At 51.4% G+C, this 27,109-nt stretch overlaps 1 protein-coding gene across 1 annotated transcript; it reads left to right on the forward strand.

Moving 5' to 3' along the window:
* Positions 1–1,519: 1,519 nt before the first annotated feature.
* On the forward strand, positions 1,520–26,232 carry ODAD1 (outer dynein arm docking complex subunit 1). The gene is made up of 15 exons (XM_004440412.3): positions 1,520–1,721; positions 2,074–2,166; positions 3,379–3,478; positions 3,626–3,815; positions 15,901–16,023; positions 16,375–16,488; positions 20,200–20,267; positions 20,530–20,717; positions 20,930–21,064; positions 21,779–21,861; positions 21,980–22,148; positions 24,250–24,413; positions 24,516–24,619; positions 24,939–25,017; positions 25,092–26,232. The coding sequence occupies exons 2-15, from the start codon at positions 2,097–2,099 to the stop codon at positions 25,593–25,595; spliced, it is 2,091 nt and encodes a 696-aa protein (XP_004440469.2). The 5' UTR covers positions 1,520–1,721; positions 2,074–2,096; the 3' UTR covers positions 25,596–26,232.
* The last annotated feature ends 877 nt before the right edge of the window (positions 26,233–27,109 follow it).

A 27,109-nucleotide genomic window follows, 5' to 3' on the forward strand; every position in this document is an offset into this window, starting at 1 on the left:
ACCTAGTCTTGGGAGGAACCTGGGAACCAGAAAAGAGAGAGAAGGAAATTTGAGCGAGGGAGGTGGACAGGAGGCTAGGACTTTGAATCAAGTTCCCCGAGTGGAATAAACGCCAGACTTGCGCCTCCTGGGGATGTTCGGGAGTCCCCCATGCTAGGGCCCTGTGGAGGGGAAGAATCAGGGGACCCGGGAGCGGTGGCAGGATCTCCCCCTCCCGGGCCTCCAAGGCTACGAGCTGAGCTGAGCGCCCGCGGGCCGCTTCCTCCCACAGGAAACCGCAGGCGTCAGGCACACCCAGGCTGCAGGGAGCGGCGCCCACTGCCGGCCCGCTCCAGGGAGGCCCACGTGGGGAGCAGTCAGCCTCCCGGGGGGCGTGCCCTGCGGAGCGAGGGGGTGTGGCCAGACAGGGCGTGGCCGGAAGGCAGAGGCGGAGCGAAGCGCCCTAGGCCCCGCCCACTTCCGCCTCAGTGCGCGGACTCCGCAGGCAGCAAAGGGTTTTTGGCGGCTTCCCTGGAGGCCGTTGACTGCGCATGCGTAGTGAGCCGTTGTGAGGACCTGAGGTGGTGGTGAGCGCTCCTCCCCCTCACAACTCCCGGCATCCACACCGCCTCCCTGCTAATGAATCCTCAGCGTGGTCTTAATCAGCTTAAGACACGCATCTCTCAGGGCCCGTCCGACAGACTTCGGCCTAGCTCGAGCCTTGCAGACGCTTCCCTCCCAGCCCTGCCGCCACAGGCCCTCTCAGCTCCTGCCTCCTCCTCCCGGAAACACACAGCCCGCCCCTCACAGGCCCGTGCTCCCCACACAGACCATCCCCACCTCCCACAGGCCCTCCGACCCTGAGTGCCTCCTGATGAGCCCCGTGCCCCGCATGTCCCGGGAGCCAGCGGCCCTCCTGTGCCCTCCCACCGGACCCCTCGCGTGTTCCTCTAGCCACGCCCCCGTAAGCCCCGCAGCCCCCACCCTCCTCGTGTACCTGTGCCCCTCCCCTCCCAAGGCCCCGCCGCCCCGCCCCCTACAGGGACCCGTGCCCCTCCCCTCCCAGGGCTCCCAGCAGGCCGCCCCCACATGGACCCGTGCTCCTCCCTCGCAGGCCCCCGACCCCGCCCCTACAGGGACCCGTGCCCCCACGCCCCGCCCCCTCCAGGTCCCCGTGCCACGCCCCTCGCAGGGCCCCCCCAGGCCCCGCCCCTGACAGGGACCCGTGCCCCGCCCCTCGTAGGGCCCCCAAGCCCCGCCTCCTACAGGTCCCCATGCCACGCCCCTCGCAGGGCCCCCCCAGGCCCCGCCCCCTACAGGGACCCGTGCCCCTCCCCTCCCAGGGCCCTGCAGCCCCGCCCCTGACAGGGACCCGTGCCCCTCACCTCGCAAGCCCTTCCAGCAACGTCCCTCGCAGGCCCCCCACTGTCCGGCCCTTCATTGCCCTCCTAGCCTCCCCTTTCCGACCCCCATAGCCCCACCCCTCGCAGACCACGCCCCTTACAGCCCTCCTAGCCCCGCCCCTTGGAGGGCTCCCCCACGCGTCTGTTCAAAGAGCCCGGGACCCAGCACTTGCGGCCTCCTCGGCCCCTCCTCCCCAGCCTCCCCTCCCGCGCCCTCTCCCCGCTGCCTTGATCCCTCCCCGGCCGTGGTCCTCAGGCCTCATTGGCCCCTTATCTCCGCAGTAACCAGACCACAACAGTGAGCTTGAAGCGCCGAGGACAGGTCGGGCACTCCAGCAGGTAGGGCCCGGGCCTCGCCCCCCACAGCCGGCCGGGGCGTTCCCCTTCCTTTGTGACCCCTTCCCCAAGCAGCCCCGCCGCAGAGATACCGAGAGTCTAGGGGACCTGTCCCCCGCGCCAGAGTCAGAGCCGCGACGCAAGACAGCATGTGAGAGGCGGGAGGTCGGGAGGGGTGGGGGAGAGGCCGGAGAGGGGACCCCTGCAGCCCACTGGAGGAAATGAGACTCAAGGAAAGGCCAGAGGTGTTCGGGGTCACCCTCTTCCAAATCCTATCCCCTCGCCGTTCGTCGCCCACTCTCCTCCGGGCCCTCTCCCGCCCGCTGTCTGAAGGGCTCCCGTGTCGCCCCTACAGGAACCCCACCTCCTTTGGCCAAGATGCCTTTGGGACTCTCTCCAGGGAGCACCCGCTCCGAGGATGGAAGCGAGGCCTTCCTGGAGGGAATAGGTAATTCATACCTTCTTGCTTTATTTCACTCATTCTTTTCCTGAGTTTTCCCAAGTTCCGGGTCCTGTGCTGCCAGGCACTGGGGACTGGGAGGGCTTGCAGGAGAGCCCTCTAGTACCCGAATGGAGGTGGAGCAGGACAGAGGGGGTGGCCAAGCCTGGGGAGCGGGCTGGCCGAGAAGACTTCCTGCAGGAGGAGAAGTTTGAGTGGGGCCCAGAACTCCTCCCAGGAATGACCAACGGGAGAAGGAAGGGAAGAGTGTTTCAGCAGAGGGAACAGCATGAGGCTAGAGCGGGGTTTCTCATCTTCCGCACCGTTGACACTTGGGGTCAGATAATTCTGTGTCGTGGGGGCTGTCCTGTGCATTGTAGGATGCTCAGCAGCGTCCCTGGCCTCTGTCCACTACATGCCAGTAGCATCCCCCTCCCCCCACATTGTGACAACCAGAAATGTCTCCAGGCATAGCCAAATGTCCATGGGGGCAGAATCCCTCCTGGTTGAGAACCACTGGACCATGGGTGGTGGGGAGCTGGTGGACGAGGCTGGAGAGGTGGGTAGGGTCAGGTCGTGTGGGGCCTTGAACACCAGGCTGAGGAGCTGGGACTGTGTCCTGAGGGCGCTGGAGGACTGGGGGAGGCCTGTGAGCAGAGGAGAGGCAGGGTCCGCTTTGGGGGTAGAAAGACCCTTTGGAGCTGTGAGGGGAGGCCGGGAGGTTGAGGAGGAGGCTGAGGTGATGGTCCAGGCAGAGAGAATAAAGCCTGAGCCTAGGCGATGGGCTGAGAGTGAGGAGGCGGGAGGATGGGGCTGAGGACTGCTGGGCGGTGGCGCTGAAAGGGAAGGGAGGGAGCAAGAATACTGTCTTGGCATCTGTTCTCAGCTTTCAAGTTCCACGTCCTGTGCGGCGGGTCCCTGAGGACCGTGACGCCTTCCAGGAGCGCCCTCTAGTGGGGAAACAGATGTGTGCCCAAACCTGGAGCGGGAGTGGGTTAGGGGAAAAATCCCTAGGTCAACTTGGGGTCTGGGGAGTAAGAAGGGATGAGGAAGCTTGAGGGATACAGGAACCGAGATGCAGACCTAGAGGGGCACTGGGGACTGAGTCTGCAGTTCAGCTGCAGTTTGCGAGACCCTAAGGGAGCCAGAATTCCTAGGTCCCGGGGAGGAAGGGGCTGGGGCCTGGATTCCTATTGAGTCCCTTGCCTGGTCCTGCCGCAGTGGATTGGGAGCTGAGCAGACTGCAGCGACAATGCAAAGTGATGGAGGGGGAAAGGCGGGCCTATGGCAAGGAGGTCCACCAGCGCATCAACAAGCAACTGTGAGCCGAGTGCGAGGGGGCTGGTAAAGGGGCTGGGGGCCGGACTCCTGGGTCTGAGGAGGGGAGGGCAGGCCCAGTGTGTCCAGCCGTTAGTGATGCTGAGCTCTGCCCCTTGTGGGCCTCTCCTCCACCTCCCTGCCGGGACAGCGAGGAGATCCAGCGCCTGCAGGAGGTCCGGGACCAACTGCAGGTGCAAATCAGCGTCGCCCAGAGCCAGGTCAAGCGGCTGCGAGACAGCGAGAGGCTGGAGAACATGGGCCACCTGCTGAAGTGCCAGGCCCAGGTGCAGGCCGAGGTCACGGAGCTGCAAGAGCAGACCAGAGCCCTGGATAGGCAGGTGGGTTCTGAGCCCTGACTCTGTGGATCCTATTTAGGGGCAAGTGTGTAACCTCTTTGAGCCTTAGCTTCCTCATCTGAAAGATGGGGTTATTGAAAGCATCCACCTGGGAGAGCTGTGTTCAGTCTCCAGCAGGAATATGGGTGTTGAGGGGCTGGTGTGGTTAAGGGGAAAGGTTCACCTTCTGGAGTCAGTGAAACCTACACTAGGATCCTGGTCCTGCCACATCAGAGCTGTGTGACCACGGGCAAGTCTTCACCTCCCTGGGCCCCAGCTTCTTCATCTGCAAAAAGAGGATGTTGGTAATGCAGCAAAGTCTAGACAGATTTTTAATCCCACCTGCCCCAAGGTCTTGCTATGTGACCTTGGAAACAATGTGGCTTTTCTAGGCTGGAGTTCTTTCAAGTTTTGATGACCATGACTCATTGCAATGCAGTTCATATGCACACAGAAGCACATGGATGTAAACACACACACGTATATCTGAAACAAGTTTCATCAAATAATACTTACTTTTTCTATGTGGAATTCATTCTCTTTTCTATTCTAGTCTTCATTTAACAAAAAGTTGCTTGCCTAGACCAAATGATTTCTTGTACACTATTGCATCACAAACAGGAGTGTAAAAGTTACTTATCTTGGTGGTCTGTATTAGTTTGCCATTGCTGCTGTAACAATGTACCACAGACTTGATGGCTTCAAATAACTCAAATTAATTATCTTATAATGCTGGAGGACAGAAGTCCACAATGGATTTCACTGGGCTAAAATCAGGGTGTTGGCAGGGCTGTGTTCCTCCTGGAAGCTTCAGGGGAGAATCCGTTTCCTGGCCTTTTCCAGCTTCTAGAGCCGCCTTCATTCCTCGGCTAGCGTCTCCTTTCTTTGTCTTCTAAGCTGGCGATCACTGGCTGAGTATTCCTCACGCGTCTCCCTGACCTCGGCTTTTGTCATCTCCCCTTATTCTCTGGTTCTGACTCTCTCTCTTTCACTTATAATGACTGGGATTATACCGGGCCCACCCAGATCGCCCAGGATCATCTCCTCGTCTCAAGGTCCTTAACTTAATCACATCTGCAAAGTCTTTTTTGCCATTTAAGGTCACGTAATCACAGGTTGCAGGGATTAGGATGTGGACATATTTTGAGGAAGGGCATTATTCTGTCTACCACAGGGTCTATAGTTTTACTACTTTTGACTCTCAATCAATCTGTTTGTTCAGCTCTTCATATTACCTTTTCGCAGCTGGATTCTGATTCATGCACGCCAGACTTTGGGCTGTTTCCTGATAGTACAGTGGCTTAGGGAGTGTTGGCTCCTTGAATTGATTCTCCTTAGTCTTCCATGCAGGCTCACCAGAGTCAGGCCCAAGCAGGATGATTTTATTTGCTCGACTCCATGGATTTCTTTGCCCTAACAAACGTGATTATGGAGAATTGTAGATCAGGGTCCCTAAAATAGAGCTCTGGCAAGTGCCCCATGAGGTCAAGAAAGGATGTAGTTATCTAGTGACATTCATTCATCCAACAAATATTTATTGAGTGCCTGCTAAGTGCCAGGTACTCTTCTAGGTGTTGAGGACACAGCAGTGAACAGAACAGACAGGGCCTTGCTCTCATGTGGTTTATAGTCTCCTGGAGAGACAGATAATAAGCCAAATAAAAGCTGAAGAGAGAATTTGTTCAGAAGAAATCATTCAGAATCCAGCACAGAGAGATAAAAAGATGGGAAATATGGAGGGGTGGTTAAGAGACATTGCAGATATAGTGAAGTTAAATATACATCTAATAAGAGTTTTAGAAGAACAGAACAACAGTGGGACAGAGGTAATGTGTGTCAATATCTGAGAATTTTCCAGAACGAATGAAAGAACAAATCCACAGATTCCAGGATGCTTTAGAGTCCAAAACAAGATGAGTAAAAAGTCCTCACTTATACAGAACATAGGGGAATTTCAGAATATAAAAGCAGCCAGAAAATAAAAAAAGACCTTACAGTCATGCACCACATAATGACGTTTCAGTCAATGATGGACCGCAGGTACGATGGTGGTCCCATAAGATTAGTACCATAGAGCCTAGGTGTGTATCAGGCTATACCATCTAGGTTTGTGTAAGTACACTCTGTGATGTGCTCATGACAGTGAAGTCACCTAATGATGCATTTCTCAGAACGCATCCTCATTGTTAAGTGACACATGACTGTATTTTCATAGGACCCACAGTTAGACTGGCAGCTGATTTCTCAAAAGAAACATTAGAAGTCAGAAGACAGTAAGTGATATTATAACTTCACTGTACTAAGAGAGAAAACTGTCACCTTAGAATCCTATACCCAGTGAAAATATCATCCATGAACGAGAGAGCAGAATAGATATTTTCTGGCAAAGAGAAATGTAGAGCTAGCCATAGCATTTCTCAAACTATATGCTAAAACTTCCAATCTGTTACTGACTGGGACTTTTGTAAGGCTTGTGTCTTGTGTGTCCTGTTTCTAAATGTTTTCTCCCATTTTCTGAACTTATCACATTGGAGACTGTGACAAACAGTCCTTGGACCTCCCAGTTCATGGCAGCAGTCTACGTAGATATAAAAAAGTACTCGATAAAATTCAGCATCCATTCATGTTAAAAACTCTTAGAATAAAGAAGATGTGGTATATATACACCATGGAATACTACTCAGCCATAAAAAAGACAAAATCGTCCCATTTGCAACAACATGGATGGACCTGGAGAGTATTATGTTAAGCGAAATAAGCCAGAAGGAGAAAGACAAACACTGCATGATTTCACTCATATGAGGAAGATAAACCAACACACGGACAGATAGAACTGTTTGGTGGTTACCAGGGGCAAGGGAGGTGGGGGGTGGGCACAAGGGCTGGAGGGATGCATTTATATGGTGACTGACAAACAATAATGTACAACAAAAATTTCACAATTAAAAAAACCTCTTAGAAATCCAGGAATAAAAGGAAATTTTCCAAATTTAGTAAAGGGCAACCATAAAACATCCACAGCAAATATCATATTTAATAGCAAAACATGAAAAGAAATTCTCTTTGAGATCAGTAACAACATAAAGATGTCAGCTAGCACCACTTCTGCTTAGCATTGGAGGTCAGATCAGTGCACTCTGGCAAGGAAAACAAAAGAATAATTTAAAGATTGGAGAGGAAGAGGGCTGGCCCCGTGGCTTAGTGGTTAAGTGCGCGCACTCTGCTACTGGCGGCCCGGGTTCGGATCCTGGGCGTGCACCGACGCACCGCTTCTCCGGCCATGCTGAGGCCGCGTCCCACATACAGCAACTAGAAGGATGTGCAACTATGACATACAACTATCTACTGGGACTTTGGGGGAAAAATAAATAATAATAAAAAAAAAAAGGTTGGAGAGGAAGAAATGAAACTGTCAGTATTTGTAGATTATATATTTATATACATAGAAGATCCAAAAGAATCTGACACTAACTTATTATAATTAACGAGGTATTTTAACAATGTGGCTGGATGCAAATTAATATTCAAAGTTAATGATATTTCCATGTATTAGCAATAACTATTAGAAAATAAAAGAATGGGGCTGGCCTGGTGGCGTAGTGGTTAAGTTCACGCACTCCGCTTTGGCAGCCCGGGGTTTGCAGGTTCAAATCCTGGGCACAGACCGACACACCACTCATCAAGCCATGCTGTGGTGGCGTCTGACATACAAAAAAGAGGAAGATGGGCACAGATGTTAGGGCCAGGGCCAGTCTTCCTAAGCAAAAAAAAAAAAAAAGAAAGAAAAGAAAAGAAGAAAATATAAGTTTATAATAGCAAAAAGAAGTGCCTAGGAAGAAATCTAACAAAAGTATGCAAGACCTCTGTGGAGTAATTGTAAAATTTTATTGAAGGAAATTAAGAAGAACTTAATAAATGTAGATATATACCATATTCATGGATTTGAGGAGTTAGTGTTGTAAAATGTAAGATCTCCAACTTGACTTATAGATTCAATGTAATCTCAATCAAAGTACTAAAAGTCATTTTTTCAATGATGGAATTGACAAGCAGATTCTGACGTTTATATGGCAGTGCGATGAACAAGACTGCTAAGATTTACTTAAAGGAAAGACCAACAATGTGGAAGGATTTGCTCTATCAGTTAACATTTATTATGAGGCTCTAGTAATTGGTGCCAGGCTAATCAACTGGATCAAGGGGACAGAAGAGAGAGCCCTGAAAGAGACCTATGCATAAGTGGACACTCGCTGTATGACTTCAAGAAACAGGAAAAGGGGGCCGCCCCGTGGTGTAGTGGTTAAGTGCGTGCACTCCGCTGCTGGCAGCCCGGGTTCGGATCTTGGGCGCACACTGATGCCCTACTTCTCCGGCTATGCTGAGGTGGCGTCCCACATAATGTGGAGGAAGATGGGCACGGATGTTAGCCCTGGGCCAGTCTTCCTCAGCAAAAAGAGGAGGATTGGCATGGATGTTAGCTCAGGGCTGATCTTCCTCACAAAAAAAAAAAAAAGAAAGAAACAGGAAAAGGAGGACTCTAATAATGGTGCTGTGAAAATCTGACATCTATACAGGAAGATGAAACCAGACTCTTACCTCACACTGTACCCCAAAACTGATTCCAGATGGGTCAAAGGTCTCAATATGTGGAAGTGGGGAAGGCTTTCTTAAATAAGTTACAGAAATCTCTACTTAAGGGAAGAGATTGATGCATTCCATGACTTTAATGTTAATGACTTCTGTTTATCAAAAGAGCCATAAAGAGTGTGCAAAGCAAGTCACGAAATAGAAGCTTATTTGCAACACATATAGCTGACAAAGGACTAGTATCAAGAACATTTAAGGAACTCCTACAAATCATTAAAGAGTCAGCCCAATTGAAAACATTGTCAGGGCCGGCCCCGTGGCTTAGTGGTTAAGGGCACTCGCTCCGCTACTGGCGGCCCGGGTTCGGATCCTGGGCGCGCACCGATGCACCGCTTCTCTGGCCATGCTGAGGCTGCATCCCACATACAGCACCTAGAAGGATGTGCAACTATGACATACAACTCTCTGCTTGGGCTTTGGGGAAAGAAAAGGAGGAGGATTGGCAATAGATGTTAGCTCAGAGCCGGTCTTCCTCAGCAAAAAGAGGAGGATTAGAGCGGATGTTAGCTCAGGGCTGATCTTCCTCACACAAAAAAATAAATAAAATAATTAAAAAAAAATAAAAACATCGTCAAAGGACGAGCTGGCACATCAAAAAAGTAAGAACTTCAGATGTCCAATAAATGTAGGAATTACTCATCACTCATTAGTAATCAGAGAAAGGCAATGAAAATCATCATGAGATATTGTTCAACACCCACCAGATTTTCAGAAATTAGTGTCCGAAAATACCAATTGTTGGGGAGAGAAGGAGCAGTGGGAACTCTTATGAACTGTTGGTGGGGGTATAAATGGTCATATATATTCTGAAAAGGTTTTTTCCCCCATTATCTATTAAATTTGAAGATAGACATACCCTGTGATGTGGGGTCGAGTCCACCAGCATGGTGACCAGAAGCACTCTTGAGTTCTACCCAACATTCACACTCACAGGATCCAATAGGCTATACCTTGGCACCAGGTTCACTTAACTTTGTGGAAGGATAGAGGACAAGAAATAACAGCATCTTACCACAACAGCATCAAACATCTTCCTTGAGCTTCGAGGGGCTGCTCTCAGCACCTCCAGTTGGATGGTACCACATGGTGGTGGGTGTTGCCCACCCTGGCATAGGGAAGTGTCATACACAACAAAAGCCACCTCTTGTAACAGATCATGAGGGTAGCTTCTAAGCCCCCACCAGGAATGTGCTCAGTTATAAGAAACACCCCACCAAGAAACCAACTTTCTATTCAGTCTTTGTCACACAGGCCCTTAGACCTATGAGCCCACTCCCAATCCTTCCAGTCTGATGTAGTTCACCAATCAGCGGCCATTTTTATAATAAACATTGTTGCCTGGGAACACAGCTGGCATTCCATATTTACCTTAACCCAGTATGTTTCCATGGAAACAGTGTTGGGAGGAAGTAAACCCAAGTCATTTCCCAATAGAAAACGGTTTAGATCTGTCAGTAACACTTCCTTCCACCCAGCAATTCCACTTCTGAGAAACAGGATTCATGTAAAAGAATGTTGATAGAAGCATTATTCATATTAGCTAGCTCCAAATTAGAAACAACTCAAATTTCCATCAATATTTGAATGAATAAATAAATTATGGTACACTTGTATAATGAAATAGTATACAACGATAAAAAATGAATTAATTACAATTACACACAGCCACGTGGATGGATCTCACAAACATTTGAAGGAAGCAAAACAAAATATACAGGCAGCATTATTTCATTTACATAAAATTCAAAACCAGGCCAAACAAAACTTTTGTTTAAAGGGTTTATACATGGGTGATAAACTATAAAGAAAAGTGAAGTAATGAATTTCACTTAGGGAAGTGTGGTAAACAGATTAATGACCCTTCAAAGTTGTCCAGGTCTTGATCTTTGGAACCTGTGAATATGTTACTTTACACGGCAGAAGAGACTTTGTAGATGTGATTGCAGATTTTGAGATGGGAAGATTATCCTGGATTATCTGAATGGGCCCAATGTAATCACAAGGATCCTTATAACAGAAAGGCAGGGAGGTCAGAGTCGGAGAAGATGATATGATGACGGAGAGAGGCAATGAAACAACAGAAGCAGATGTTGGAGTGGCCACAAGCCAAGGAATCCTGCCTCCAAAATCTGGAAAAGCAAGGAACAAATTCTCCCCTGGAGCCTCCAGAAGGGATGCGGTCTGGCTGACACCTTGATTTTTAACCCAGTGAAACTGATTTCAGACTTCTGACCTCCAGAACTGTAAGATAATAAATTTGCTTTGTTTTAGTGCAGTAAATGAAGGGTGCTTTGTTGCAGCAGCAGTAGGAACTAACACAGGCAGAATAGTGGTACCTCTATGGAGAGGAAGATGGTAATGATGAGAGGGGGGCATTGGCAATGCTGTCAGTCTTCTAGTTCTTGACCTGGGTGGTGGTTCAAAGATGTTCCCTTTAAAAAAACATACATGATCTATGCACAGAAATATTTTTTTAAGGGAAAAAAAGATAACTATCATAGACCTAAATGTAAAACCTAAAACTATAAAACTTCTAGCAAGAAACATAGGAGAAAATCTTTGTGAGCTCGAGTTAGGCAAAGATGTCTGAGATACAACACCACCAAAAGCATGATCCATAAATGGACAAATTGATAAATCGGACTCCAGAAAATTTAAAATCTTCTCCTCTTCAAAAAATACTGTTTGGAGAATGAAAAGACCAGCCCCACATTGGGAGACAGGATTTGCAAAGCATGATCTGATATAGAGCTTATATCCAGAGTATGTTAAGAACTCTCAAACTCGATAAGAAAACAAATGAGCCAGCCCTGATGGCCTGGTGGTTAAAATTCGGTGCTCTCACTGCTTCCGCAGCCCAGGTTCGGTTCCCAGGTGCGGAACCACGCCACCCGTCTGTTGGTAGCCATGCTGTGGCGGCGGCTCACATAGAGGAACTAGAAAGACTTACAACTAGAATATACAACCATGCACTGGGCTTTGGGGAGGAAAAAAAAAAGAGGAAGATTGGCAATGGGTGTTAGCTCAGGGCGAATCTTTCCCTGCAAAAAAAAAGAAAGAGAGAAAACAAATGATCCAATAGGAGAAATGGGCAAAAGACTTGAACAGATGCCTCACCAAATATATAAGATGGCAATGAGCACATGATGCTCACCAGTGTTAGTCGTTAGGGGAACGCAAATTAGAATTATAAGATGCTTCTACACAGCTATTAGAATGGCTACAGTTAAAAAGACTGACCACACCAAGTGTTGGTGTGGGTCTGGAGGAACCGGAACTGTTGTACCCTGCTGGTGGAAATGTAAATGGCACAACCACTTTGGAAAACAGTTTGGCAGTTTCTAAAAAACGAAACCTCTACCAACCATATGATTCAGATATTCCACTCTTAGGTATTTACCCAAGAGGAAAGAAAGCACATGTTCATACGATGAATTGTACAGGAATGTTCATAACAGCTTTATTTGTAAAATTCAGAATGGAAACAACCCAAATGTCCACCAACAGATGAATGGATAAACAAATTGTGGTACATCCATACAATGGGATACTACTCACCAATAAAAAAAGAATGGGCTAATGATACACCCAACAACACGGATGAATCTCAAAATAATTGTTCTGAGCGAAAGAAGCCAGACCCCTCCCTTCTCAAAAAAAGGGCATATACTATGTGATTCCATTAATAGAAAACTCTAGAAAGTGCAAACTAATCTATAGTGACAGAAAAGAGACGGGTGACTGCCTGGGGGAGGGGCTGCAGGAAGGAAGTGGGGGGAGGAGTGCCAAACAGGCACCAGGAAACGTTTGGGGTGATTGATATGTGCACTATCTTGATTATGGAAAACATATCAAACTATATACCTTAAATATGTGCAGTTTTATTATATGTCATTTGTACTTCAACAAAGCTAACCCCAAAATTTCCTACCTCACACCATATGAAAACTTAATTCTAGTTGGATTACAGACCTAAATGTGAAAAGCAAAGTTTGAATACTTTTGAAAATTGGGAGAGGGCCTGCCCCGGTGGCCTAGTGATTAAGTTCGGTGCGCTCCGCTTCGGCGACCCAGGTTCGGTTCCTGGGTGCAGAACCACACCACCTGTCAGTTGCCATGCTGTGACAGTGGCTCACATACAAAAAGAAGAAGACTGGCAGTGGATGTTAGCTCAGGGTGAATCTTCCTCAGCAAAAAAAAAAAAAAAAAAAAAATGAGGGAAGAGTGTTTTTTATTTTTATTTTTTTATTTTTTATTTTTTTATTTTTTATTTTTTTTAAAGATTTTATTTATTCAGCTTTTTCCCCCCAAAGCCCCAGTAGATAGTTGTATGTCATAGGTTCACATCCTTCTAGTTGCTGTACGCGGGACTCGGCCTCGCGTTGGACGGAGAAGTGGTGCCTCCGGGCGCTCCCGGGATCCGAACCCGGGCCGCCAGCATCAGAGCGCGCGCACTTAACCGCTAAGCCACAGAGCCGACCCGGAAGAGTGCTTTTTAATCTGGGGAAGAATTTCCTGAACGAGAGGGTCCTAAATTTTCTTCGTTCCTGGAACCCGTAATTTTTTAGCCCGCAAAGAAACCTCTAACAGTCAGAGGTGTGCTGAGAAACCAGCAATTGTGGCTGGGGGAGGGAGTGCCCTGATTTGTAGCATTTGCTGATTTTCATAACATAAATACTGTCATCTTGGCTCTGAACATCCCCTAAGGTGACCCCCAACGAGTCAGGTCCTTGTATAATGACCTCCCCTTCTGTGTGGGGGGAACCTGTGACTTGCCAACAGAATACAGCACAGGTGATGGGGTGTCACCCCTCTGATTAGGTTATGCTGTATAAGACTGCACCTTAGTAGACTGAAGAGAGATGCTCTCCTGCTGGCCTTGAAGGAGCAGCCGCCACGCAGTGGAAAGGACCACATGGCAGGGAATTTCCAGGGGCTCCTGGGAGCTGAGGGCCTCAGTCCTACAGCTGCAGGGAACCAAATTCTGCCGACAACCAGTGATGAGTCCCAGCCGAGACCACAGCCCTGGCTGACACCTTGACTGCACCTTTGTGAGACCCTGAGCAGAGGATCCAGCTGAGCTGTGCCGGACTCCTGACCCATGGAAACTTCCAGATAGTAAATGGGTGTTGTTTTAAGCCACTAAGTTTGTGATAATTAGTTATGCAGAAATAGAAAACTAATACGATGGTCAATTTCAAGCTACCAACAATTTACTTCATGTAATCCTGAAAATGTAACAATCAGCTCTCAAGAGCTGGCCTAGCGGGCTCCAGTGTCGCACAGCTAACAGCTCTGTGGTTTGGACCCAGCAACCCAATAAGTGTTTGCGTCCCAACAACCTAGAAACCATTTGAAAAAATAATATACATTAATTGAAAAAAAATTTGTATTTCATTCTTAAAAAACACACTTCCTTACCCGTGGGGTGTTTGTACCTATTGGGCCCTGCATGACTTTTCAGATCTTGGAGTCAGATTGGCGTTGCCACTCTAATTCCATGCTGATTTCTGTGCAGTATTTGCGTTTTTTTTTTTTTTTTTGTGAGGAAGATCAGCCCTGAGCTAACATCTGTTGCCAATCCCCCTCTTTTTGCTGAGGAAGACTGGCACTGAGCTAACATCCGTGCCCATCTTCCTCTACTTTATATGGGACGCTGCCACAGCATGGCTTGATAAGCGGTGCGTTGGTCTGCACCCGGGATCTGAACCTGCGAAACCCAGGCCGCTGAAGTGGAGCACGTGAACTTAACTGCTACACCACCAGGCCGGCCCCAGTATTTGCTTTTTGTTTTTTAACTGAAAATTTTACTGGGATAATTGTAGATTTGCATGCAGCTGGAAGAAATAATACAGAGAAATTCCTTGTACACTTTGCCCAGTTTCCCCCAATGGTAACCTTTTTGGGTATTTGATTTTTATCACAGCAACTGCTAAAAACTCGGTTTTACAAAGATATGACATCATGGAAAGGAATATAGCACTGTCTCACGTTGAACCCGTGAACTACCTCGAGCTCATAGGTCATGCAGCGTCTGACCAAAGTTGATGTGTCCCCGTCAAACTTTAAAACATCCCCCGGGGCCGGCCCAGTGGCATAGTGGTTGAGTTTGGTTTGCTCCACTTCGGTGGCCCAGGTTCGCAGGTTCGGATCCTGGGTGCAGACCTACACCACTCATCAAGCCATGCTGCAGTGGCGACCCAAATACAAAATAGAGGAAGATGGGCACAAATATTAGATCAAGGACAATCTTCCTCAGCACACACACACAAAAAATTTAAAACATCCCTACAGTGTCCCCTTTGAGTTTGCTGCAATGCTCTGGGGTGCCTTGGTGCATATATTAGTTTCCTAGGGCTGCCATCGCAAACTGGGTGGCTTATATGGCAGAAATTGATTGTCTCACAGTTCTGGAGGCCAGAAGTCCAAAATCAAGGTGTCAGCAGGGTCGATTCCTTCTGAGGCTGTGAGGGAGAATGTGTTCCAGGCCTCTCTCCTAGCTCCCGGTGGTTTGCTGGCAATCTTTGGTGTTCCTTGTCATGTAGAAGCATCACCCCAGTCTCTGCCTTCAGCTTCACATGGCGTGCTCCTGTGTGTGTGTCTGCGTGTGCAAACTTCCCCTTTTTACAAAGACACCAGTCAGACTGGATTAGGGCCCACCCTAATAACCTCGTCTTAACGTGATTACCTCTGTAAAGATCCTGTCTCCAAATAAGGTCACATTCTGAAGTCCTGGGGGTTAGTACCTCAACATATGAATTTTCAGGGGACACAGTTCAACCCATAACAGCGCAGAAATTGGGAAATGTGTTATTAAGCAATTCATTTAGTCTGCACATTTTGTTGAGCACCTACCCATGTCAGGCACAAAAAAGACAAAAATGCGCCCTCAGGGAGCTTCCACTTTATTTGAGGAGACAGCACACCCCAAGTAAGTAAAGATGAATCTAGAAATGGGAAGGACAGGTTGGAAGCTGGTTTCAGGTATAGTCAGATCCACGGACTCCAGTGGCATCAGGGCTCATTCTCATCACCTCTCTGTCTCTTGTCTCCACTTTGTCTGTTGGCCTCCTTCTCCCAGGGTCCTCCGTGTGGTGGGGACTACGACAGCGGAAGTCCTGGAGTCCCATCCATCCAGCACATGCGTTTCCCCCAAATACCAGCAAAGGATTTGGGCTGGCTGTGCTTGGGTCACATGTACATCTCTAGGTGAACTGTCCAGACCTGGGTCATGTGGCTGTCGGGGTGGCTTGTTGTGGCTGGAAGCCAGAACCACATGGAAGGTTGGGTACTGTCAGCGGAGAGTAGGACAGATGGGGAGCCACAAGGACAGCAGGGGTCAGCCACACTCAGTCACTCACCTGCCCACTCCTCTCCTCCCTCGCTCCCTCACTCTCCCCCACATTCAGCCAACAAACAGGTACCATCCTCTTTCCTCCAGATCCAGGAGTGGGAGACCCGGATCTTTGCCCGTGGTAAGGATGGCAGAACCTCAGGATTCATCCTGGATCAGAAGGTCAAGATCCGGCGAAGGATCAAGATCCTAGAAGACCAGCTGGACAGGGTGAGGGTCCGCCTCTTGGCTCTCTCCCAGCCTGAACTCTGGGGATTGGGAGAAGAACTGAGCGTGGGGTCAATTTCCAGAAATGGTGGACCAAATTCCTGGATGTGGGCAGGCCTGAAACACTGGGCTCCCTGAGGGGGGTCAGGAGATAAGATCCTGGAGGGATGGAGGGTCCCCAAGGAAAGGGGACTGATGCCTGGGCCCTTGAGGGGGGACTGGGCAATGCTCTCGGGGCCCCCCAAGAGGGAACTGGCCCCGTCTCTGACAAGTGCCCCCACTTCAGCTGAGTGTGGAGGAGGGAGGCGGGCCAGGCCTCAGACAGACTCTTGGCATCCTCTCCCCACCCTCCAGGTCACCTGTCGCTTTGACACGCAGCTGGTGCGGAACGCGGCCCTGCGGGAGGAGCTGGATCTCCTGCGGATCGAGAGGAACCGCTATCTGAATGTGGACTGCAAGCTGCAGAAGGTCAGCGGCCCTGAAACCCAGGACCCCTTGGCCCAGCCGGGGTGGAGGAGAGAGCGATTCCACCGAGGTCCTCCCCACAACCGCGCACCCTGCCTTCTCCCACACTCGGGCCTCAAGTACGGAACTGACCTGAGCCATGGGTTTACTTTGTTAGGATGCTTCTAACAAAGAAAGCAGCCTCATTTAGATTTGCAGAAAGCAGAGATGTCATTTTGAATATTATCGCCCAGGGCAATCAATGAGCAAGCAAGGCCATGTACATTCTAAGGGTTTCTTAATAATCTTTGCAGCCCTTTGAAGAACCCTCCCTTCCTCCCTCCACCTTCCCCTCCCCTCTCTCTAGCTCTTTCTCTCTTTTTTAACTTTTACTTTTTTTTTGTTTGTGAGGAAGATCAGCCCTGAGCTAACATCCATGCTAATCCTCCTCTTTTTGCTGAGGAAGACCGGCTCTGAGCTAACATCCATTGGCAATCCTCTTCCTTTTTTCCCCCCAAAGCCCCGGTAGATAGCTGCATGTCATAGTTGCACATCCTTCTAGCTGCTGTATGTGGGACGTGGCCTCAACATGGCCAGAGAAGTGGTGAGTCAGTGCGCACCTGGGATATGAACCCGGGCCGCTGGTAGCGGAGTGCGCGCATTTAACCGCTAAGCCACGGGGCCGGCCCTTAACTTTTACTTTGAAGTAATTTCAAATTTGCAGAAAAGGAGCAAGAATAGTACAAAGAACTATATATCCTTCACCAATTGATAATGTGTCACATTTACTCTGTGTGTGTAATTATTATTTTTACAGAACATAATTTATTATTACAGTTGCTGAACTATTCGAGAGTACACTGCAGACATTATGCCCCTAAGAACTTCAGTATGGGGCCAGCCCCAGTGGCCCAGTAGTTAAGTTCAGCATAGTCTGCTTTGGCGGCCCAGGTTCGGTTCCTGGGCGCAAACCTACACCACTCGTCTGTCGGTGGCCATGCTGTGGCGGGGGCTCACATACAAAAAGAGGAAGATTGGCAGCAGATGTTAGCTTAGGGTAAATCTTCCTCAGCAAAAAAAAAAAAAAAAAAAAAAAAAGAACTTCAGTATGTATTTCCTGAGAACAAGACCATTTTCTTACATAAACACAGGGCAGTTATCCACGTCAGTAACTGTCACATGGTTCCAGTTCTCAACAGTTCATATTTAAAGTTCACCGATTGTCTCAGTGACGTCCTTTACAGCTAATTTGATTTTCCTGCTCCAGGTGGGGGTCCCATGGTGCCTTTGGTTGTTCTGGCTCCCATCGTCTGGAACAGTGCCCTTCGTGACTGTGACATTTTGGAAGCCCAGGCCAGTCGTGTTGTACGAGGCCCCTCAGTGTGGGTTTATCTGATCTTTCTTCACGATTAGATTCAGGCTGTGCATTTTTGGCAGAAAATCACAGAGATTATATCGGGAGGTACGTTCTATCAGGAGGTGCATGAGTTATGTCCCATAACTCGTGACGTTGCCTTGGATCACTTGGTTAGCCAGGTTCCTTCAATCTAGAGTTTTCCTCTTTGTAAGGAGTAAGTAGGCTGGGGAGACTCTTTGGGACTATGTAAATATTCTGTTCCCTGGCATACTTTCACTCAATTGTTTTAGCCGGAATAATTAATGATTCTTGCCTGAATAACTATTACTGTAATGGCTGCCAAACGGTGCTTTTTATAACTCTCTCATTTCTTCTACATTTATAAGGTGGCATTTTACATAAGGAAGGGCTTCTCGTTCTCCTCTGTATATTTCTATGTTATCAGTAAGCATTCGTGTATACTTACTTTATTCTATGGGTTATAATCCATAGTGGTCATTATTCATTACGATGCTCAAGTTGTCCCAGATTTGGCTTGTGGGAGCCCCTTCAGGCTGGCTTCCATGTCCTGTGGACATGCCCATCGTTTTTTTGAGCACTTCCTTACCTTCTGGTGCAGGAACATAATCCAGGTTATCTTGTAGTTGTTCTGTTTAAACTCTCCAGTCAGCCATTTCTCCGCAGAGTCCTGGTTCTCTCTAGTGGGGAGTAGATCCTGAGAAACCAAGATACAGGCCCTCAGAGTCCATTGCTACTGGGGTGTCATTGCTTTGAGGCCCCTTCTCTGGAGAGAGCTAGGAAACACACACATATATTTCAAAATCATGAGTTCATGTCGATACCTCTCATTCCAATCCAGCATCACTGGGCTATTCCTCAACATTCCCCATTTCATTTTTCTTTTCTTTTTTTTTTTTTTTGCTGAAGAAGATTAGCCCCGAGCTAACATCTGTTGCCAGTCCTTCTTGTTTTTTGCTTGAGGAAGATTAGGCCTGAGCTAACATCTGTACCAGCCTTCCCCTACTTTATATGTGGGTCACCGCCACAGTGTGGCTGATGAGTGGTGTAGGTCGGTGCCTCGGATCCGAACCTGTGAACCGAGGCTGCCAAAGTGGAGTGCGCCGAACTTAACCACTGTGCCACTGGGTTGGGCCCTCCCCTGCCCCACTTCATCTTTTTATCTCTCTTCTCCCACAGTGGGAACCCTGGCTCCCAACAGCATCCATGTGCTTACTCATTTGCTTGGTCCCACAAAACACACGAAAGAGTTTCAGAATTGCTACAGCTGTGCCACCCCCGCCCCAACCCAAGTCACACAGTTCAAGATTTGTTCGCAGTCTGTTGTGTCGTCTGAGGGCATGGGTATCGATCTACAGATCTTCAAATTATTGTATTCAGAAGTCACTTGGATTAGTTCCTATTTTTTGTTTTCCATGTGGTTCTGTTCTTCATGTGAAGTACAGTCAGGTGCATTTGCTTCTGTCTATATTTGGTTTAGTTCTCTCCCCTATCCTCATTGATTTAATTTTCTTTACGAATATGTAAACCATTAATGGTCCCCAAAACAAAACTGTTCCAAAAGGTGTCCTGGAGAAACATCATTTCCTCCCCGTCTCTTCCACCTCATTTCCATCCAGCCCCTGTAGGTTCTGGTTAACCATCCTGAGTTTCTTTTTGCAAAAGTAAATGTGTGTGTGTGTGTGTGCGTGCGCACGCACACGCGTGCGCATGTGTGTTTATACACACATATGTATATGTGTATTACATTAATATATACACATTATATATGTGTATATGTATATATGTGTATATATATGCATGAGTGTATATGTAGTATATGTATATGCATGTGTGTATATGTCTATGCATGTGTGTACATGTATATATGTATACATATACGTATGTGTATATGTATATGTGTGCATGTGTATATCTATATGTATGTATATATGTATATGTATGTGTGTATATACATTAATACATATGTACACATTATATATATGTAAAAAAATATATAATTTCCTCCCTTCTTTCTCTTGAAAGAAGTCTTTTTACCCATAACACTGCAAAGACATTTCCGTGGAACTAGAAAACAGGTTAGTGTGGTCACAGATGAAATTCACACAAATTTCTGGCCCCAACCAAAAAGTCAGCTCGGTGCTCTCAGGAGCTTCCTGGGCTGAGCGTTTCTCCGCATCCAGCTCCTCGGTTTGGTTTCCCCTTCACTTCGTACCTCTTTACAATCCCTTTCCCGGCTGGGCTGCCGCTCGGTAGGAAGGTCGACACTGGAAGGCACAGGAGCGCCCTTCTCACTGGGGCAGGCGGGGCCCACAGGAAAGCCCTACAGAGGAGGCTCAGGAAGTGTTGTTCCTGGGCAGGAGATCCAGCAGCTCCGACACACGGTCAGCGCGCTCATAGTCTCCTCCACCTCGGCCTACGCCGTCAGGTAGGGCCCGCGGAGGGGTCCTGGGGGGCCCGGAGGGCGCAGTACGGCACCCACCTTTTCTTAATGCAGTGGCGGGGAGGGGGCGGTCCGGACTCAAGAAACGGACCGTCAGAACCTACGTTTTTTCATAAGGTGCCCCTTTCTCTGCCTCCTCCACCGACTTCCCAGCTCCCTGGGCGAGGTGTGACCCCGCCCATCCCTGTGACCCCTGGCTGACCCCCACCCAACCTCCAATCTCCCTGCCCCGGCTGACCTCCCCCAGGGAGGAGGCGAAGGCCAAGATGGGCATGCTGCGCGAGCGCGCGGAGAAGGAGGTGGCGCAGAACGAGACGGAGGTGCAGACCCTGCAGCGGCAGATCGCGCACCTGGAGCAGCTGCACCGCTTCCTCAAGCTCAAGAACGACGACCGGCAGCCGGACCCCGCCGTCGTGGAGAGGCGCGAGAAGCGGGGTGAGGCCCGGCCTCCACCGGCGCCCGCGGCCGCTCCGGGTCTCCCCGCACCGCCCGGCACCGGCCCGCAGGGGGCGGCACAGGGGTCTGCGCGGCCGAGCCCAGCCCGCCCCCCAGGGTCCGCGTGCGCCCCGGGCTTGCTCATCCCACCCAGGCCCCTCGGCGCGGGTGGCCGCCCTGGACGCCGGCCTCACTGCTCCCTCTCCGCGCAGCCCGGGAGGTGGCCGAAGGCCTCCGCAAGACCTCCCAGGAGAAGCTGGTGCTGCGCTACGAGGACGCCCTGAATAAACTGTCCCAGCTGACCGGGGAGAGCGACCCGGACCTGCTGGTGGACAAGTACCTGGAGAGTGAGCACGGGGGGCGGCGGGAGGAGCCCAGGCGCGGGCCCCGCCTCGGCCCTGGGGAGCCCGCACCGGCGCGGCAGGAACCTGGGCTCCGGCTGCGCCCTCCTCACCCTCACTGCCTCCAGTCCTGCCCCCGCCCCCTGTCCCCTCCCCTGTCCCCGTCCCCGCGTGCTCCGTCCCCCTCCCCAGTCTCTCCCGCACCCCTGCCTCGGGACTGCCGCCCCCTCCTTCTGTGTTCGCTCTGCATCCCTCCGTCCTCTCCGAGGGTCTGTGTCTCTGTCTGTGTGTTTCTGTCGGATTTCCCGGGGCGTGTCTGGCTCCCCGCCTCCCGCGTCCCCCCCATTGCACCCCCATTCCCGGGCCTGCGGGTCTCTCCCCAAACTTCCCCTCAACCTCTGTGTGTCTCTCTCTCCGCGCGCCTGTGGCTGTCTGGCTCCCCGGGTCCTCGGTTCTCTCTTCATCCCCCTCCACCGTTTTCTCTCCCTCTCTTCTGTTTCTGCCTCTCGGTATTTCTGGGTCTCTTCGTGGCTTTCTCTCTGTCGCGATCTCTTTCCCTCACTCTGACCTGCTCTGTATTTCTCTGTGTCCCCTTTCTCTCCGGCTCTGTCTCTCCTTGTCTCTGTGTTGTCTTTCTCAACATCTCTTTCTCTGTTCTTCTGTGCGTCCCTCTGTCTCTGTTTTTCTGCCCGGACTCCGCCTTTCCCGACTCTGCCCCAGTGGAGGAGCGCAACTTCGCGGAGTTCAACTTCATCAACGAGCAGAACTCGGAGCTGGAGCGGCTGCAGGAGGAGATCAAGGAGGTGAGCGAGACCCGCGCGCTGCCCCCCGCTCCTCGCTCCCCGCCCCCCCCGCCGCCTCTCCCCGCGTCGGCCCCCCCCCGGAGCTGGGCCCAGCGTTCCGCCCTGCCGCGCCCCGCAGATGCAGGAGGCCATGGCGAGCGCGCGCGCCGGCGAGGAAACGCGGCGCTCGCTGCAGGAGCGGCAGCGGGCGGAGTTGCAGCGGCGCGTGGACGAGGTGCACGCGGAGGCAGAGAAGCTGGAGGCGCGCTTCCGGGACTTTCGGAGGCAGCTGGAGAAGCTCAAGGCCGGTGAGCCCCCGTCCCACTTCCTCATCTGGGAGGATGCGATGAGCACGCGGAGGGCCCAGCCCCGGGCTGGCCGCTTGGAGGCATTCCATGGATGAATTTGTGCACTCGCTTCGTCAGTCCATCCCATATCTATCCGTCCATCATCCATCCACCCATCCATCCACCCATCCATCCATCCAGTATTTATCCATTCATCCATCCAGCAACCCAACTGTCCATCCATCCATCCATCCATCCAGTATTTATCCATTCATCTTCCATCAATCCAACTGTCCCATATCCATTGTCCATCCAGTCTCCATCCATCATCCACCCATCCACCCACCCATCCATCCACTCATCCATCCTCCATTCATCCTTCCAGTGCAGAGCGCTCAAGAGTCAGGCCGTTCTGGGTTTGAATCCCAGCTCCACCACTGGTGAACCTTGGTGTGCGGTTTCCTCTATCTGAGCCCCTCTGGAAACAGGATGGCAGTGCCTACTTCGTAGGGTTGTCCTGAGATTAGGTGGGATGACGGACCGACAGCTAGAGGTGGAGAGAGACGGGGGTGGAGATGGGAAGCAAGCCAGAGAGCCACCTGGGGGTGCACAGTAGAAGCTGAATGACTGGCAGATCCTGCTTCCCTCCGTTGCTGTGACCGCTGTGCCAAGCCCTGTGCTGGGTGATGACGACCCCGGGGCAGACTGACACGAGTGCTGGGTGCTCCTAACCCCGGGGCGAGGATGGAGGACACCCAGTGCACTGCAGGAGCCAGAGGAGCTCCTAACTCAGATGGAACACAGGACCAGAATTTGTGGGGCCCAGTGCAAAACGAAAATGCGGGGACCTTTGTTAAAAAATTGTCAAGAATTTCAAGGAGGCAACAGCAGAGCATCAGACCAAATGGGGGCCTTCTGAGCACAGGACCGTGTGCCACCGTGCAGGTTGCACACCCATGGAACAGGCTCTGCTGGGGGCCGGGAAGGGCTTCCTGGAAGTGTAATGCTTGAGGCTGATTTTGAAGGATGAGTATTTAACTGACAAAACTGGGGAGGAGAGATGCTCCCAGCAGGTGGCGCCAAGGCCTGGAGGTGCATTCAGGGGATGTAGGTTCTCTGTGCAGAGAGGGGAAGGCAGGGCTGTGGGTGGGACTTGAAGAGGGCCAGACCCTGAAGGGATGCCAGGCTGGGGCACTGGGGCATTTTCCTGGGGAACCATGGGAGGGTTGTGAGCAGGAGAGGGTGGTGCATAGGGAGGTTAGGGGGCGAAGATGGAGAGGGGCGGATGGAGCACAGAGGTATGGGACTGATGGCCTATGGGGGGAGGGGGGAGATGCACTGGGTCTGGCCTGGTGAGGGTGAGGCCCCTCCCTGAGATGGGAACAGAAGGAGTGGGTTTGGGGAATGACCTTGAGCTCAGTGTGAGCGGTCTGGCGGATGTTCAGGGAGGGCCCCCAGGAGGAAGCTGTATATGACCCTGGGGCGCAGTTGGAGGAGGCACGGGGACGGGAGGTGGGGATGCCATCTGGCTGGGTGCAGACTTTCGTCAAGGTCATGGGTGCCTTCTTAGTTCATTAACAACAACCAGTTAACTAAAGAAACACAAGCGGGCCACGCACGCACGGGCCAGTTGTGAGAGTGGGCCGTGACAGTGAGTAGCAGGTCAACCAAGGACCATGATTAATCCAGTCGTGTGCAACTGGGGTCCAACATTAAAAAACACAAGGAAAGCAGCCTGGACGCTGCCGTGGGTTTCCTGCCACCTCTCCCGTGGAGCACGCGTGTGAGCGTTTCTCGGGGAGAGATCCCGAGCTGAGGAACGGCTGGGTTGGATGGAAGGTGGGTGTTCCTGAGCTGTGTGGAGAGGTCTTTCAGTGTGGAGGTGCCTGTCTCAGGTTTTCCTTTGATCTCCCTCCCTTCTTGCCTTCTGTGGCTCCGAGTCCCGTGCTAGGCACACACCGCGCCCTCCCACTGCCTGGCTGGCTGAGCTCGGGCAAGTCCCTTTCCACCTCCGAGCCCTGCTTGCTGCCTCCATAGAATGGGGCAGTGGGGACTGGAGGAGGGGAGAAGGCTGGCACCCAGCGGGCACCGGCTCCGTGACGGCCTGTCCCTCTGACCCCAGACATCCAGCAGCTCTTCACCCGGGCCCAGTGTGACAGCACCGCCATCAACGACCTCCTGGGGGTCAAGACCTACATGCGAGACCGGGACATCGGCCTCTTCCTGGGCCTCATCGAGAAGCGGCTGGTGGAGCTCCTGACGGTGCAGGCCTTTGTAGATGCCCAGGTGAGGATGCAGGGGCCGTGGAGGGCACAGGGAGCTGGAGCTTGGAGGCCAGGGCCTGGGGAACGGGCCTGAGCGGACCCCTGGCTTCCTGTCCCCCCCCAGAGCTACACCTCCTCCGGCTTAGCGAACGCAGCCCTCCTGGTGCTGGGCCAGAGCCCTGAGGATCTCCTGAAGAAGATGGCCACACCTCAGCTCCCTGACAATCTGTGAGGCACGGGCCAGAGGGAGGGGAGGGGAAGGCGACGCCATGGGGGCAGGGGGTAGAAATGGGATGGAGGGTTTTGGGGGGCTCTTTGGGACCAGAGGGCTCTGGGCAGGAGTAGAACATGGAGTGGGTGCTTTGGGGGAACCAGGAGTCGGGGCTCCAGGGGACAGTATAGGACTCTGGGGCTCTGGTATGTCTGAAGGGGAAAGGGCACTCAGGGCTGGCCAGAGCATGGCTGAGGGGTCTGGTGTGGCAATGAGGAGCCATCGGCCTTTTGTGGGTTGCGACTGTACTCCCTTCCTGTCTTCCCCCCACTTGAGGGAGGACCCCCCAGGTTTTGAGACCAAAGACGACTATCCCATGAGCAGGGAGGAGCTGCTGAGCCAGGTGGTGAAGTCGGTGAGGATGGGGGCCTGCCGGGGTGGGGGAGGACCTCAGCCCTCCTCTGGGACCCTAACCCGCCTCCCCCACAGCTGGAGGTCCGGGAGCAGGCACGGGAGCAGCACCTGAAGGAGCTGGCCGAGGCTGCGAGGAAGGCCGAGCGGGTCCCGAGCATAAGCCTCCCCAGCCCCCAGAAGGCCAGCTTAGGCACACCCCACAGTAATGTCCCCGGCTCCATCTTGAGCCACAGGACTAGCGGCATCCTGGTGTCCAGTGGCGGCCGTGCCACCAGCTCCAGTGTCGGCCACGTCACCTTTGGCTCCACCAGCGCCAATGGGGCACCAACGTCCAGCCGGGGCTCGACTCCGGGCCGAGTGACCTTCAGACCCCTCAGCTCTAGTGGCTACCTGGGGTCCACTGGGTACTTGGGGTCCAGCAGAGGCCACGAAAGCTTTGGTGACGTGGAGAGCAGAGTCCCTGGGTCAGAATCGAGCGGAGGCCTCGAGTCCAGCAGAGGCCAAGTCTCGAGCACTGGCCCTGCCTCCAGCACTGGCCCGGACTCCACCGCCGGCAAAGACTCCCAGAACGACAACTAGGGGCACCTGGTCCCCAGCCCGCCCCTGGCTCCTGGCGGGGCCTTGTCTGTGTCTCTGCCTCCTGACTTTCCCTTTGACCATCCATCTTTCTATCCAGTTCCAAGCCTCTGTGCCTCTTTGCCCCCAGCTCTGTCCCCACCTCCCCTTCCTCGTGCCCCTGTATCTCTCTCCATCTGCGCTTCATCATCTCCTCATCTCTGTCTCCTCGTCCCTTTCTCTCTGTTTCCGACCCTCCTTTCCCTTTCTGTCTCCCAATCTCCTGTTCTCGTGGTTTCCCATTCTGTGTGTCTGTCTTGTCACCACGTCTGTCTCCCCATCTCTGCTCTAAGCTCTCTGCTTGTCCGCCCCCACCCCATCCTGTTTCTGCTTCTCCATTTCGAATTCCCCCTCCGCATTTCCACCTCCCAGCCTCTCCTTGTATCTCACGTCCCTGTACCCCTTCATTCTTTACGCTCCCCAAGAGCCCCCAGTACTGACCAGTGGAAGGAGAATCGGGGCAAGATGTCAGGGTCAGCGTGAGCTGTGACCTTAGGAAATAAAGGTCAGAGCTGACTTTTACCCCAGCCTGGTTACCCGTGCGTATGTGAGAAAACAAGCTGTTTCCTCTACCTCCAGCCCCGGGGGAAACATTTATGACCCTGTCCCTGTTCATTGCCATTCATTCATTCATTCCTTTAAGCCCTCCACATTTCAGGCCCTACTGAGAACTGGGAACTGTATCAGTCAGGATAGGCTGAGTTATGCTGCAGTAACAAACAACCCCAGAATCTCAGTGGCGTCACGCAACAAAGGTTTAAGTTACTCGCCAATGTTATTGGTCTATTGTGGGTCTCCTCAGGGCTCTGCTGCACATCATCCTTGTGACCCCGGCCGAGGGAACGGCACCTGTCTGGAGTGTTGCCAATCTCTCTGGCGCTGGTAAGAAGAGAAGATAGGAAAGGTGCAATGAATCTTAAAGCTTCTACCTGGAAACAATACATATCACTTCCACTCGCGTTTATTGACCAAAGCAGGTCATTTGACCAGGCCTAACTTCAAAGGAGGTGGGAAGTACCATCTTCCCCTGTGCCTGGAAGGAGGGAGGGACATGTGTATTTTTTGATGGCCCAATGCTTGCCATATGGTCCCAGAGATAAAGCAGGCTCTGTCCCTTTCCTGCTGTGTTTGGGAATGAGAGGGATTAGAACACCACGGATGACTCTCTCCTGCCGTTGAGTCATGCCAAAGCCCTGTCAAAATTTAATCCAGCCACATCCAAACAGATAAGTCATCATCCACCTTCCAAATCCAGGAAGGTAATACTCTGGGCCTCGTTCCCCTTAAAATGGGTTATAACAGTACACACGTCAAAGTTTTTTTTTTTTTTTTTTGTGAGAATAAAATTAACTGATATACCTAAAGCCTTAGAACAGTCGCTGGCATGTAGTAAGTGCTCAAAAATATCTGTGATTATGAGTATGATGACGGTGAAGATGAAAATTAATGTGTTTCTCGCCTGTTCGGATAATCCAGTC

This window comes from Ceratotherium simum, chromosome 33, assembly GCF_057802395.1.
Source record: "Ceratotherium simum simum isolate JZ-2026a chromosome 33, ASM5780239v1, whole genome shotgun sequence".
Classification (NCBI taxonomy): Eukaryota; Metazoa; Chordata; class Mammalia; order Perissodactyla; family Rhinocerotidae; genus Ceratotherium; species Ceratotherium simum.